The sequence below is a fragment of the Pristis pectinata genome, chromosome 1 (genome assembly GCF_009764475.1).
Source record: "Pristis pectinata isolate sPriPec2 chromosome 1, sPriPec2.1.pri, whole genome shotgun sequence".
Classification (NCBI taxonomy): domain Eukaryota; kingdom Metazoa; phylum Chordata; class Chondrichthyes; order Rhinopristiformes; family Pristidae; genus Pristis; species Pristis pectinata.
Window position 1 is genome coordinate 33,845,933 of NC_067405.1, and position 13,299 is coordinate 33,859,231.

General features: G+C 39.4%; 1 protein-coding gene across 1 annotated transcript in view; it reads left to right on the top strand.

The window, feature by feature from the left end:
• itgb5 (integrin, beta 5) overlaps positions 1 to 13,299 on the top strand; it is a 105,990-nt gene that overhangs the window by 37,116 nt on the left and 55,575 nt on the right. Inside the window, exons 9-10 of the mRNA XM_052018009.1 lie at positions 670 to 804; positions 6,438 to 6,867. Coding sequence (XP_051873969.1) covers positions 670 to 804; positions 6,438 to 6,867 — 565 coding nt within the window. The remainder of the gene's footprint in view (positions 1 to 669; positions 805 to 6,437; positions 6,868 to 13,299) is intronic.

Here is a 13,299-nt window from a genome sequence, read left to right on the forward strand (position 1 = left end):
CACTTCCGCAACTGCACATCAGCCAGACTTGGTCTAGGATTGGAGATTCATGATATTGGGGATTCCTGTCTTGGAGTGGGAAGAATGGGATGGGGTGGAATTTGTTAAAAGTATCCAGGAAAGTTTTCTCAAACAGTATGTAGATGGTCCTACTAGAGAAGGGTCAACACTTGACCTCCTGTTGGGAAATGAGGCAGGGCAAGTGACAGAAGTGTCATTGGGGAGCAATGACTATAATTCTCTCAGTTTTAAAAGAGTTGTGGAAAAAGATTGGACTGGTCCACAAATTAAAATGTTGAAAGCATTTGACAGCAACTTGCAAAAGTTGATTGGGAGAGGAGAGGCTGTTTGCAGGTAAAGAGATGTCTGCCAAATGGGAGACTTTCAAAAGAGAGATAGGGAGAGTTGAGGGATAGCATATTCCTGTTAGAGTGAAGTGCAATGCTGAAAGGGTTAGGGAACCCTAGTTTATGAGGCATATTGAAGCAATGGTCAGGTTAGAGGTAGAGGCAGAGAAGTGGCAAGTGGAAGCAAGGAAGGTCTGATAGACGAAACTGCATTGTAAGCACCAGTTATTGTTGTGCTTACTTAAACAGAAATTATTGTATTTATTGCATTGAGTGCTTCTTGTTCTGATCATATTAAAGAATATGTGTTTTCTTAATTCAGAGTATCCGGTCAAAGGTTGAGCTGACGGTATGGGAGAAGCCAGATGACCTTGATCTTTCTCTGACAGCTATATGTCAAGATGGTGTTTCACGTCCTGGAGTTAGAAAGTGTGGTGACCTCAAAATTGGAGACACAGTAAGTGGCCAAGTTTTATTTACACTTGGATGAATGACAATTTACATTGCTTTATCTTTTAAGTTAATTTTAAAAATGTGCAGTGAATTTGTACAGCTTCTTTTTATTCCACAATAGCACGTGTTGTCCACATTGCCTCTCCAGAAGATACTGTTACAGTAAGAGAAAGGAAGGCTCCTTCAGTTACTTCAGCATGTGGTCATTTTGTGTTGCCAAATGGGGACATGTAATCTGCAGAATCATTGCAAGCCTTTGTGTGCAGCATAGTTTACTACTTTTAATTCATAATTTTGTTCATAATTAGTTGAATTAATAGATCAGATTAAATTCCAGTATAGAGGAAATACTTTCTCATTTTCAATTCATTGAGCAGGTGTAAAATAAATGTAGTTTGAATTGAAATGGAATTGAAAATTTAGGTAATTTTCATATTTATAAATTCTAATGATTTATGATCGGACTATTCCCAGATTTGCATCAGCTAATTTCATAAATACTTCATAGTGTACTGAAGTTGCCAGAAATGACCCTCTTAATATTCACTCAAGTTGAAGAACATCTGATAAATCTTAATATATTATGTGCAACTTGCTACTCTTGTTTCCTTTCTTATTTTGTTGGATGATGAACTGTTTCCATCTGTTGATGTAGGAAATTATGCATTTTTTAAAAATTCTTTAAATTCAAATCCCACTAATTGATCTGAACTATATGTTTCTGACCACTGATATTTACTGCTTAAAGCAAGAACCATGTATCTGTATTAATTTAAAAATCTTAGTTACTATTTTAGATGGTTTACAAAGAGTACAATTAACTGAATTTGGTAAATTAGAACATTTGTCCTAATGGCACAGATAAAATTGACAGCTAATACCATTTGAGCAGTACCATATAGGAGATATGCTAAGATTCTGCGAAAAAACATAAAATTGGGAAAAATAAGTCTGAAAATCTTGGGTGTTTGCAACTTAAGTGCTGTAGCCTCTCATATTTGTGCCCAGGAGCTCCTTGTTTGAATCCCTTGAATAAAGCTATTGCTTCGCACACAGTACTTCAGTGACATTACTAACATTCATTTATGATGTCCTGTGCTTTGAGAAAAATAACTGTGCTGAACTTCCCCTACCTGTCTGCAACCTTTGACGTGGACTACACCATCCTTCTTCAATAGCCTTTCACCTTTGTCCAGCTGACAAAGACTACAGTCATTTGTGTTCATTATTACCTTTCCAAGAGACAAACTAAGGGTAGACATCTAACAACCAACAGGAGTTTAGGGCTGCAAGAAGATTGCCGTAGTGGGATCAAACAAGGCTTTGGTGTTCATATTGATCTTCAGCCTGAAGTGCCAAGGATTTGTGATACCCTCCAGCTAAGATCCCTATCATCACAGATGTCAGTCTTTTGCAATTATGTTCAGAAATGAGTACAGTGGGCACAGAACAATCCCTGCACCATGACAATATCACGGCTATAATGCTGAAGACCTCTTCCAAATTAGCCCCATTTTCAATTAACTATTTCAGTAGAGCTACAGCACTAACATTGTGTCTCACAAATCTGTTAGAGTTTTTTGAAGCGGTAACCAAGAGGATTGACGAGGCAGGGCGGTGAATGTTGTGTATATGGACTTCAGCAAGGCCTTTGACAAGGTCTGGAACATTAGATCGTATGAAATCCAGGGAGAGCCAGCTAAGTAGTTACATCATTGGCTTGATGGTGGAAGGTTGTTTTTTTGACTGGAGGCCTGTGACAGGGATGGTGCTGGACCCATTGTTGTTTGTCATTTAATCCAGATGAGTGCAAGGTGTTTCATTTTGGGAAGTCAAACCAGGGTTGGACATTCCCAGTGAATGGTAGGGCCCTGGGGGGTGATGTAGAACAGAGGGATCAAGGAATACAAGTACATAGTTCCCTGAATGTAGCGTCACAGGTAGACAGGCTGTGAAGAAAGTATTTGGCACACTGGCCTTTAGTCAGGGCATTGAGTATAGGAGTTGGGATGTTATGTTGCGGTTGTACAAGACATTAGTGAGGCCACACCAAGAATATTGTGTACAGTTTTGTTACCCTGTTGTAGGAAAGATGTTATTAAGTTGGAAAGAGTGCAAAGACAATTTACGAGAAGGTTGCCAGGACTCATAGGCTTGAGTTATAGGGATAGGTTTGGCAGGCTAGTACTTCATTCCTTGGAGCATAGGAGACTGAGGAGTGACTTTATGAGGGTGTATAAAATCATGAGGGGCATAGATAGGATGAATTCACACATTCGTCCCAGGGAAAGGGAGTCAAAAACTAGAGGGCATAGGTTTATGGTGAGAGGGGAAGATTTAAATAGGACCTGAGGGGCGGCAACTTCACGCAGTGGGTGGTGTGTACAAACTATCAGAGGAGGTGGTTGAGGCAGGTACAATAACAACATTTAAAAGACATTTGGATGGGTATATGGATGGAAAAGTTTGGAGGTATATAGGCCAAATGTGGGCAAATGGGATTAGCTTAGATGGGCATCTTGGTCAGCGTGTACATGTTAGGCCAAAGGATCCATTTCCATGCTGTGTTACTCTATGACCTTGCAGTGCATTAATCTGCTTAGCTGTGTCCTGTCCACCATAAGTAGGACAAGATGCAATGTGACCAGTCCTATCATCATCTTTCATCCAGTAATTAGCAAGATGAAGATGTGGGAGTTGGGTTACAAATGCTGGCAGGTTAACAGATTTGCTAGGTGAGCTATAGGGAAGCAATCCTGCTCTTACTAGCACACCGCCAGTACTGCAAAAGTACAGCTCTTCCGTGCGGCAGTTCTCATCTCCCTTTAGATGCTAATATCCCTAATGCTAAGGAAACTTGGCCATCCGCCATTAAGCCTGGAACAACGAAAAAATCTGAGACATGTGGCCTCATTAAAATTTATAAATGAGGGAATTGCCTCCTGAGAGTGGGTTGGTAACCCACTCCCTTCCTGTCTCTGTAAAATCTGGAAGTGGGAGGATACTGGGAGAATTTGAAAAAAAAAATAGGTTTGTATTTATTTTATTTTGCTTGCTTCGTCCAAATATAAATTACTTGGGAATGGAATTTTACCTCAGCCTTTGGTGTTTGCCAAGGAACACCATTTAAACATTGAAATGGAGATGGTGATGATGTAGCAGTGTACAGATGGGAATGGTGACCATTAATGGAGATGCTTTGGTTTCTATTAGATTGGTAAGTGGAGAAGGAGCATTTGGGATGGTATTGAGAACCTTAACACCCATGTAATGAGAGGGTGCAGAATCCCTGCAAGGATTGAAACAATTCACAGACTACCGACTTGTCTGCCTCAATGGTTGTCACGTGCTCCATCTGTGGAAGCATCTGCAGTTTGCAGATTGCCTCATTAGCCACCTCAACCCACAAAACCAGAGTGGAAGAAAGTCATCCTCTATCCTGAAGGACTACTGAAGAAGACAGGATGGATAAGAGTTAAACGAATGGTTGCAATTCCACTGTACTGGACCATGGAAGAGAATTATTACAGGAGAATATTCTGATTAAAGACTGCAGAGAGGTTCAAATGTTGGTGGAGGCATACAGCCCCCAATCACAGTTACAAAGGACTTATTTATGACTGATTCTTCCTACTACTGCTGTGGCAAGGTCAGAAGCCTGAGGGTATGAGAGGAAGTGACATGTTCAAGGACTTCGGAGAGAAATAGAGTGGTTCTTTATATGGGCAGAGGGATTGGGCAAAAGAGAAGATCCAAAGTCTTGATGTTGTATACTAGAAATTCTGACTTTTATTAGATCACCCTCCAGCTAATTAATAAACTAACAAAGGCATTCAGTAACTGGAGCCTGCAGTCCAGCCCTGTAATATTGATACAAATCAAAATTCTTTCTTGGTTGGCTGCAAATTCAGCATTAATGTCGGAAAGGATTTAGTGCAATGGTGCTTAAGGCTGTGTTTGTAGTACAGTAAATTGATTTGTTGCTATCCATGTGAACAGAGCTTAGATAAAAATAACGGATCTAAGGACAGTAGGGGTCATGCTAAAATATATTTGGAAAAACATCTGAAAATCCTAAGCCTATAAATTTAGTAAAAGTAGTCTTGCTTACCCTTAGTTTTGAAAGAATACATGTTGTTTGCCCATATAAATAAAAGATTTAAGATGAGTGCTAACCTAATCAATATTTAAATGTAAAATAAAGGACGATGTTAATAGTCCAGCTGTTTTATTACAATTAACACTTGGTATTTCTTAACTTTTAGGTTTATCCATCTTTATTTAGTGAACTCTTTGGAGACTTCTTTGCTCAGAATGAAGATTGTGGTTGGAGCCAATTATATCATTAGTTCCTGACTAATATTTTTAGAGGGGGGGGGGAGAGAGAGAGATAGAGATGGGGGGGGGAGAGAGAGAGAGAAAGAGAGAGAAAGAGAGAGAGACCGTGCCAAATGCTAGTGAATGGCTTAGGTCCCTGCCCATAAGCCCTGAATAGGAAAAAATGCAATCAGCAGGATCAGGTTGGCTCAAGGATGGGTATGGAGGTGATTTTAGCTGCCAGTCTATCTGATGGAAATCTTACAAACCTCCCCTCTTTTTTTAAGAAAAGCAATTCTGTTTCAGAAGAATATAAAGAAAAAATACATTTCTTTTTATTCTTCTGAAACAGAATTGCTTTTCTTAAAAAAGGAGGGGAGGTTTGTAAGAGGTATATTACTAAGTTCTTTGCAGTTGTCAGTATTGTGTATAAATAATTCCCAATTAAACAATTTAAGACTCCTTCTTCATCACAGAAGAAGCTATGTACTCCTTTAACTTACTTTAACTAAGAACAATGCAATAAAAGTTATGGAGTCCTGCCTTGAAGTATTCCCCTCTTTTTGTATAAACTAAGCTTATTTTGCCTTTTTTATTCATTTATTGGATGTGGACGTCACAAACAAGTTAGCCATAATTGCTCAATTCTCAATTCTCTACCTAATTAGACTTTGAGTGTACCTTCACCAGAAGGACTGCATTGCTTCAGGATAACACACTACCTTCTCATTGGGTAAAGTCTAATTGGGTAGAGAGTTCCAAGATATAGACCTAGTGACAATGAAGGAACAGTGACTATTTTTCAAAGTCAGGATGGGATGTCTGAATGATAGGTAACCCTTTTTATTTTAGAACATGAAATCCTTAAGGGCTAACAAGCAGGTGCAGGAACATGATTTTCCTGTCTGCAAAGTCCAGTCACGGGGCGGAAAAATGTTTCATGAGGAAAATCAGAGTTAACTTCTCCCAGCAGAGAAGAATTAATATAAAAAAGGTGAACATAGATGTACAGGACAATCAGCAAATAAGACTGCAGTCAGAAAACCAGAATAAGGAGCTGGCCATTTATGTCTGAGAAGAAGACAAATTTCTTTGATTATTGGAATCTCTTAACTTATCTTAGAATCCCTTGGATATTCGAGATAGAGATCAATAGATTTTTGGATAGTAAAAGAATCAAGAGATGTGGTGCTACATCAGGAAGATGGATCAAGACAGGTGGTCACTTGTGCTCTTATTGAATGGCCGTGTAACCTCATTGGGCTGAATAGCCTGCTCTGCTCGTGTTTCTCATGTTCTTATGTTCTTATTTCTACTCAGGTATCCTTTGATGTCACTCTGGAAGCCAAGAGCTGCCCAGAAGCCAGGACCAGAGATAGCTTTACAATTAAACCAGTTGGCTTCAAAGATTTACTCAGTATAACAGTTGGTTATATTTGTAACTGCGAGTGTACAAGCGAGATGCAAACCAATAGCTCCAAGTGCAATGGTAACGGAACTTATGAGTGTGGGATCTGTATGTGTGATCCAGGCTTTTTGGGAGCCAATTGTGAATGCCAAGATGGAGAAACAAGTAATGTATTACAGATGTTCTGTCGTGAAGCAGAGGAAAAGTCAATCTGCAGTGGCAGAGGAGAATGCATTTGCAACCAATGTGTCTGCTATGAAAGTGAGTTTGGAAGGATTTATGGGACATTCTGTGAATGCGATGACTTCTCATGTGCAAGACACAAGGGCATTCTTTGTTCAGGTAAGTTCAGATTTTACTTGTTTAACTTCAAGATGGATTGCTTTGTATATTGTTTTAACCTTTTGTTCTTAAGAAAAATTATCTTCTTTTGGTGGAGGAAGGCTCTCAATAACTGTGGGAGTTTTCTAAGAGGCAGACATAAAGAATTAATATAACCATTTTAAGAGAATCTCATATCTGTATGAGATTCATACAGATATGAGATTCTCTGTATATACAGATATATACAGTATATCTGTATGAACAACGTGCATTGCTATTGAGAAAGATCACCACGGAGCAATAGTAAGTTTCTGATTTTTAGAGAAGTTCCACCATCATTCAGAATCTTTATGTGTTGCAAATCAGCAGGATTCATCTGGTAAGAAGCTAAATGGTGGTTCAGGTGGGGTTGCAAGGGAAAGATTTTGGCCATAAGTAAAGAGTCCATGTGAACCAGTGACATTTTTATTTTATGTTAGGTGTACAGTTTATGACTGGATGGCACATTGCCAGCATTTCTGATTCAATGGCAATATGTCCTTGTTTTTACAATGTTTCATTCTGACTGAGGATTTTACTGCCTTTGGGAGTTTAAAATAAAGGTAAAAGATTCAGCTTTGAAACACTACTGTCATTACTGTTGGCTTGTTTCTCATTTTCTGTGGGAATGTCCGTATATAGCCTATGCACTGATGGCATAAGAATTTATTGGAAGCCTTTCTCCATTTCGCTTTATTGTCCCAGAAATCTGAGCTCGACATTCGGCACAGCCATGATGCCTCTCATCATCCTCCACTCCGTAGGGAGCATTCTTTGGAGGTTCATTCTGTTCCTGAATGTGAAAACATTTGGTTTGTAAGGGGTGGGAAAGTGGTCCATGCAGAAATTAAGAGCTGATGTTTTGTGAATGAAGAAGAATTGATGTAAAAGAGGGGGAGCAAAAATATATAGCAAAATCAGCAACAAAGTCTGCAGTTAGAGAACTAGAGGGTATACATTGGACCTAAGGCTGAATAACTTGTGCAGACAAAGTAAAATGAAAGACTAGAATGAGATTTTTAAGTCAGGACAAGAATTTTAAAAATGGACGCGGCAGGGATGTTAAGAATATAAACCGGGACACCCATAAGAAATGATTGACATATTTTGATATGTTAAGATAATGTGTGAGTAAAAATACAGGAGGCTGGCAACCAGAATATTGGAGAAATTTGCTACAAAATTGACATCCATTCGGTTGTGCTAAATGTACCATATCATAGCAACTACATGTCTTGCTCTGTTTCTGAAATTTGACCTAAATAGAACTGAATTTCAGAACAAATTTCAGAACAATGCAACCGTATTTCAGAAGTGAATTAGAGCAACATGGTGCTAACAAACAGGGATGACTCTCTAGGCAATTGAGTTTAAAGATGATAATATAAACATTTTAATTGTTTGCATGGTCCAGTTTTGCAAGGTCTGAAGGTAGATAAGTCACCTGGACTGGATGGACTACACTCCAGGGTTCTGAAAGAGGTAGCTGAAGAGATTGCAGAAGCATTAGTAGTGATCTTTTAAGAATCACTAGTTTCAGGAATGGTTCCAGAGAACTGGAAAATCGCAAATGTCACTCCACTCCTTAAGAAGGGAGGGAGGCAAAAGGCAGGAAATTATAGGCCAGTTAGCCTGACTTTAGTGGTTGGTAAGATTTTAGAGTCCATTATTAAGGATGATGTTTCGGAGTACTTGGAAGCACATGATAAAATAGGCTGAAGTCAGCATGGTTTCCTTAAAGGGAAATCTTGCCTGACAAATCTGTTGGAATTCTTTAGGAAGTAACAGGCAGGAAGGACAAAGGAGAGTCAGTGGATGTTGTTTACTTGGATTTTCAGAAGGTCTTTGACAAGGTGCTGCACGTGAGGCTGCTAAATAAGATAGGAGCCCATGGTGTTATAGGAAAGATACTAGCATGGATAGAAGATTGGCTGACTGGCAGAAGGCAAAGATTGGGAATAAAGAGGGCCTTTTCTGGTTGGCTGCCGGTGACTAGTGGTCAGTGTTGGGTCTGCTACTTTTCATGTTAATATGTTAATAATCTGGATGATGTAATTGATGGCTTTGTGGCCAAGTTTGCGGATGATACAAAGATGGGTGGAGAGGCAGGTAGTGTTGAGGAAGCAGGGAGTCTACAGAAGGACTTGGACAGGTTGAGAGAATGGGCAAAGAAGTAGCAGATGGAATACAGTGTAGGGAAGTTTATGGTCATGCACTTTGGTTTGGTAGAAGGACTAAAGGTGCAGACTAGTTTCTAAACAGGGAGCTAATTCAGAAATCAGAGGTGCAAAGGGACTTGGGAGTCCTAGTGCAGAATTCCATAAAGGTTAATTTGCAGGTTGAGTTGGTAGTAAGGAAGGCAAATGCAATGTTAGCATTCATTTTGAGAGGATGTCATTTCTGAGGCTTTATAAGGTGTTGGTCAGACAGCATTTGGTGTATTGTGAGCAAGGATGTGCTGGCATTGAAGAGTGTTCAGAGGAGGTTTGCAAGGATGATCCTGGGAACGAAAGGGTTAATATATGAGGGATGTTTGATGGCTCTGGGCCTGTACTTGCTGCAGTTTAGAAGGATGCAGGGCAGGGGTTGGGGGGGTGGGATCTCATTCAAACATACCGAATATTGAAAGGCCTGGATAGATTGGACGTGGAGAGGATGTTTCCGGTAGTGGAAGAGTCTAGCGCCAGAGGGCACAGCCTCAGAATAGAAGGATGTCCCTTTAGAACAGAGATGAGGAGGAATTTCTTTAGCCAGAGGGTGGTGAATCTGTGGAATTCATTGCCACAGACGGCTGTGGAGGCCAAATCATTGGGTATAATTAAAGTGGAGGTTGATGGGTTCTTGATTAGTAAGGGTGTCAAAGGTTATGGGGAGAAGGCAGGAGAACGGGGTTGAGAGGGAAAAGTAAATCAGCCATGGTCTAATGTCAGAACAGACTCAATGGCCCGAATGGCCTAATTCTGCTCTGTCTTGTGGTCTTAATGGCATTATGGCAAAGTATAACGGTCAGTCTAATAGTTTACCTTATCTATGAACTATATTCCTCACAGAATACTTTGCATTTTTTCTTCATTGTGATGACCAAGTCCATGGTCTCGATTTTCTATTCAATCCAACAGAAGTGTGATTTGGAAGTAATATGCAGTTAGGCTTACAATGCTTGTGCTTTAAAGGGAAAGTATTATCATTGCTGATACAATGTTTAAAAATCTGTTAGGTCTGTGGTGGAGTGAATGCTGTCTTTCTTTTTTGTCATTTATTTGAGGAAGTAAGATGGTCTTCTTAGACATGAGTCATCACCAGGCTCTTTGGGGGTGGAGGTGGATTAAATCATCACTAGTCTTAATGGCATTTGGGTAGGTTGAGAAATTGATGTATGTTGATGGGGAAGGAGGGTGTTGGGCTGGACAGAACCTCTGATTCAGTCAGACCACAAAATTGACTTTGCCAGGATAAACAAGAGGAGCACAGCCAGGCGTTCTTTTTATTAAATGCTTAGCTTTTTTAAATTTGAAGTTAATATGGGTGGAACACTGATAAACTGATCATTCAGTAAGTTGAACGTTAAACCTTCCAAAGTACAAAAAAAAAGTTGGGAACTGCTTGTCCTATTGGCAAGAAGTCTTTGCTGCTGGAAGTTCAGATGTGCTGTTCCACATTTAATAGTCTATTTAAATAAACTGGATGAGGCATTGGACTTTATGTCTGAATTCCTGGTGCACCAGGAGTTCAAGGTCAGCAAGGTATCTTTTTACGTGTGAACTATGTTCACACCCAGTTTTGTGAGCACTGTATAGTAAATTGGCCAATTTCTGCATGAATTTCTTATGAGTCTTATGTAGAGTGGTCACTTGCAATTTTTTTTGCAATTTGAGAATGCATATTTTCCAGCTGACAATCTTGAAGCTGCTGTTTTAAACTAAGAAGGTTGACATGTGTTTGTGGGATTTTCTTTTTGGTATAAGGGAACTCAAGAATCACAGAGCTGTCACCAAGCAACTGGTACACTTTTTAACATAAGGTATTCTAAATTCATTTGACAAATATAGGCTTAAATTTTCTTGCCTGTCTTTGCTATTGTGGCTTGCTTTTCTGTAAACAATCTACTAATTCAAGTCATATGTATTTTTAGCCTTCTTTCAACAATGTTTGCTCCATAGTTGGCAGTTTCCACGTGTAATGCAATCTCAGTCACAAATTTTTGAAATCCCAGATTCTGGTAGATTAAATCCTGACCATATAATCTTGACTGAAGGAGAGCCACAAATATTGATGCAACGCATCCAATAAAAATAGAATTGCTATGTTGCTGCTATTAAAGCTCCTGTCCTACCAGATGGGAGTGAACAACTTGAATTGTCTGTATCATGCTTGCCAAATGTTTTTTGTTTATTTCATGATTTTCAATTATTACACCCCTATTTTATGATGTACTGTGTGATGAAGCACATGTATTCCTCTTGCTTCTTCAAGACTACAATATATGAAACATGACAGTTGATCACTAAGCAATATACTTCAAACAGTGGTTGTTGGAATATTGTAGATACCTGTGCACACTGAAGGATAAGCTGGATCAATTTGTTTTGATCCCAGGCCTCACAAGTGACTGGGCGTTGCAGAAATCTGTACCCTTCTCTTCCCCAGGTTGGATGGTGAGCACAGGCCTGATGAGGTCTCTACTGTGTTGGGGTGTGGGTAGGTGGGAAGCTTGCGCTGCATTGTTGGGGGATGGGTATATTGGATACTCTGAAATCTGTAGGTGCAGTGTGGATATTGGTAGATTGATGAAGGTTGAGAAGGGGAAATATCAAAACCCATTGAATGAATGCTTTTGAGAAAAGGTGAAATCGGGGAGTTGAGGCTCTGCGACCTATAAAATCAGAAATCACGAGTGAAGAGGCCAGATTGAGATTTATAGGGGAGAAATGCGAGGAAGGATTGTGCAGTCTCGTCGGGTGGGGTCGCAGAAGGAAGAAAGATAAGCGATTGACTTGACTGATGTAGGTTCCATTCTGGTGCAGTGCTTACAAAATCAGGTTGTTTTGGGATTGCTTCAACACCAGGCACTCTGGGACAAACTGGTCCAAGTTCCCCTTGAGTGTCCCAAACTCAGCCTTGCACTATGAATGACATCATCCAGTATTACCCTAATCTGTAAATCACATTGTATGTCTCACAAAGACGACTTGTCCCTGGTTGATTTCTGGAGTGATGCAAAATGACCCAGAAATGATCATAATTGTAAGTCACAGTGGAAAATCTGCTTTTCAATGCAGGAGCTGGAAAAGAAGTGGTAGGTGGTTAACATTTACTGAGAGATATTGTGGATACAAAAGTAGCCTAAGAAGCAATGACATTAAATATAATATTGAAACATCACCCAGCTATAAAATATTTTAAGAAAAAAATGCTGGATAGGCTGTTAGAATTCCAAAAGGGGCAAAAATATTTCTGAATCCACAGAAGTATTCATTGAAGAAGTAGCACCAAATTACTATCCAATTTCTGCACAATCATGAGCAAAATACTGCAGAAGCTGGTAATTTGAAATAAAAACAGAAAGTGTTGGAAATACTCAGCTGGTCAGGTAACATCTGATGACTGGTATTGACCTAAAACATCAGCTCTGGTTCTCTCTTGTAAATGCTGATTTGCTGAGTGATTCTGGCACTTACTATTTTATTTCTCCATTACCAAATAGGATTTTGCAAGGGTGTAGTGTAACTTCAGCTGCCATGAAGGCCGATATAAAATGTTTGTTCAAAGTCTGCTCTTCATTCCCATTATTAATTCTCCAGTCTCAATCTCTGTGTAGCCATCATTTACTTAGCTACTCTCTTATATATTTGTAGGTTCTCCTCCTACTGTCTGATTTTCTGTTCCTTGCCAGTTATCCCATAATAAAAATAGAAAATGCTGGAAATACCTCCCACAAATGTGACCTGATGCTGAGTATTTCCAGCATATCCTGTTTTTATTTTAGATTTCCAGCATCTGCAGTTTTTGTTTGATCTTTCACTTAGTTATCCTATATTATTGTCCTCTCTTTGTTTTCTTTAAGCCAGCCTTTGCTGGTTTCCCAAAATTTTCCACGTCTTCTAACCTGCCCCTGATCTTTTGATTATATACTTTCAAAAAATTTGTTCTGGATTTTCCATGCTTTTGGTTTGCATTTGTATAGAAGCTAGCAGACATGCAATAATGTCACCTGCTCAAAATTCTTTTGTATATTTAACATGTGTGAATGTAGTGAGCCTGTCATGTAGAAGCAGATCTTAATTGGATATTTGAGATCTACTTTGGCATTAGTTAAAGGAAATTACCTGACCGCCAGCTGGTGAGATCAAGGCATTTATATCCCACAGGTTTTGTTTGCTTGTTGTTCATCTTTACTGCACTTTTTTGTAA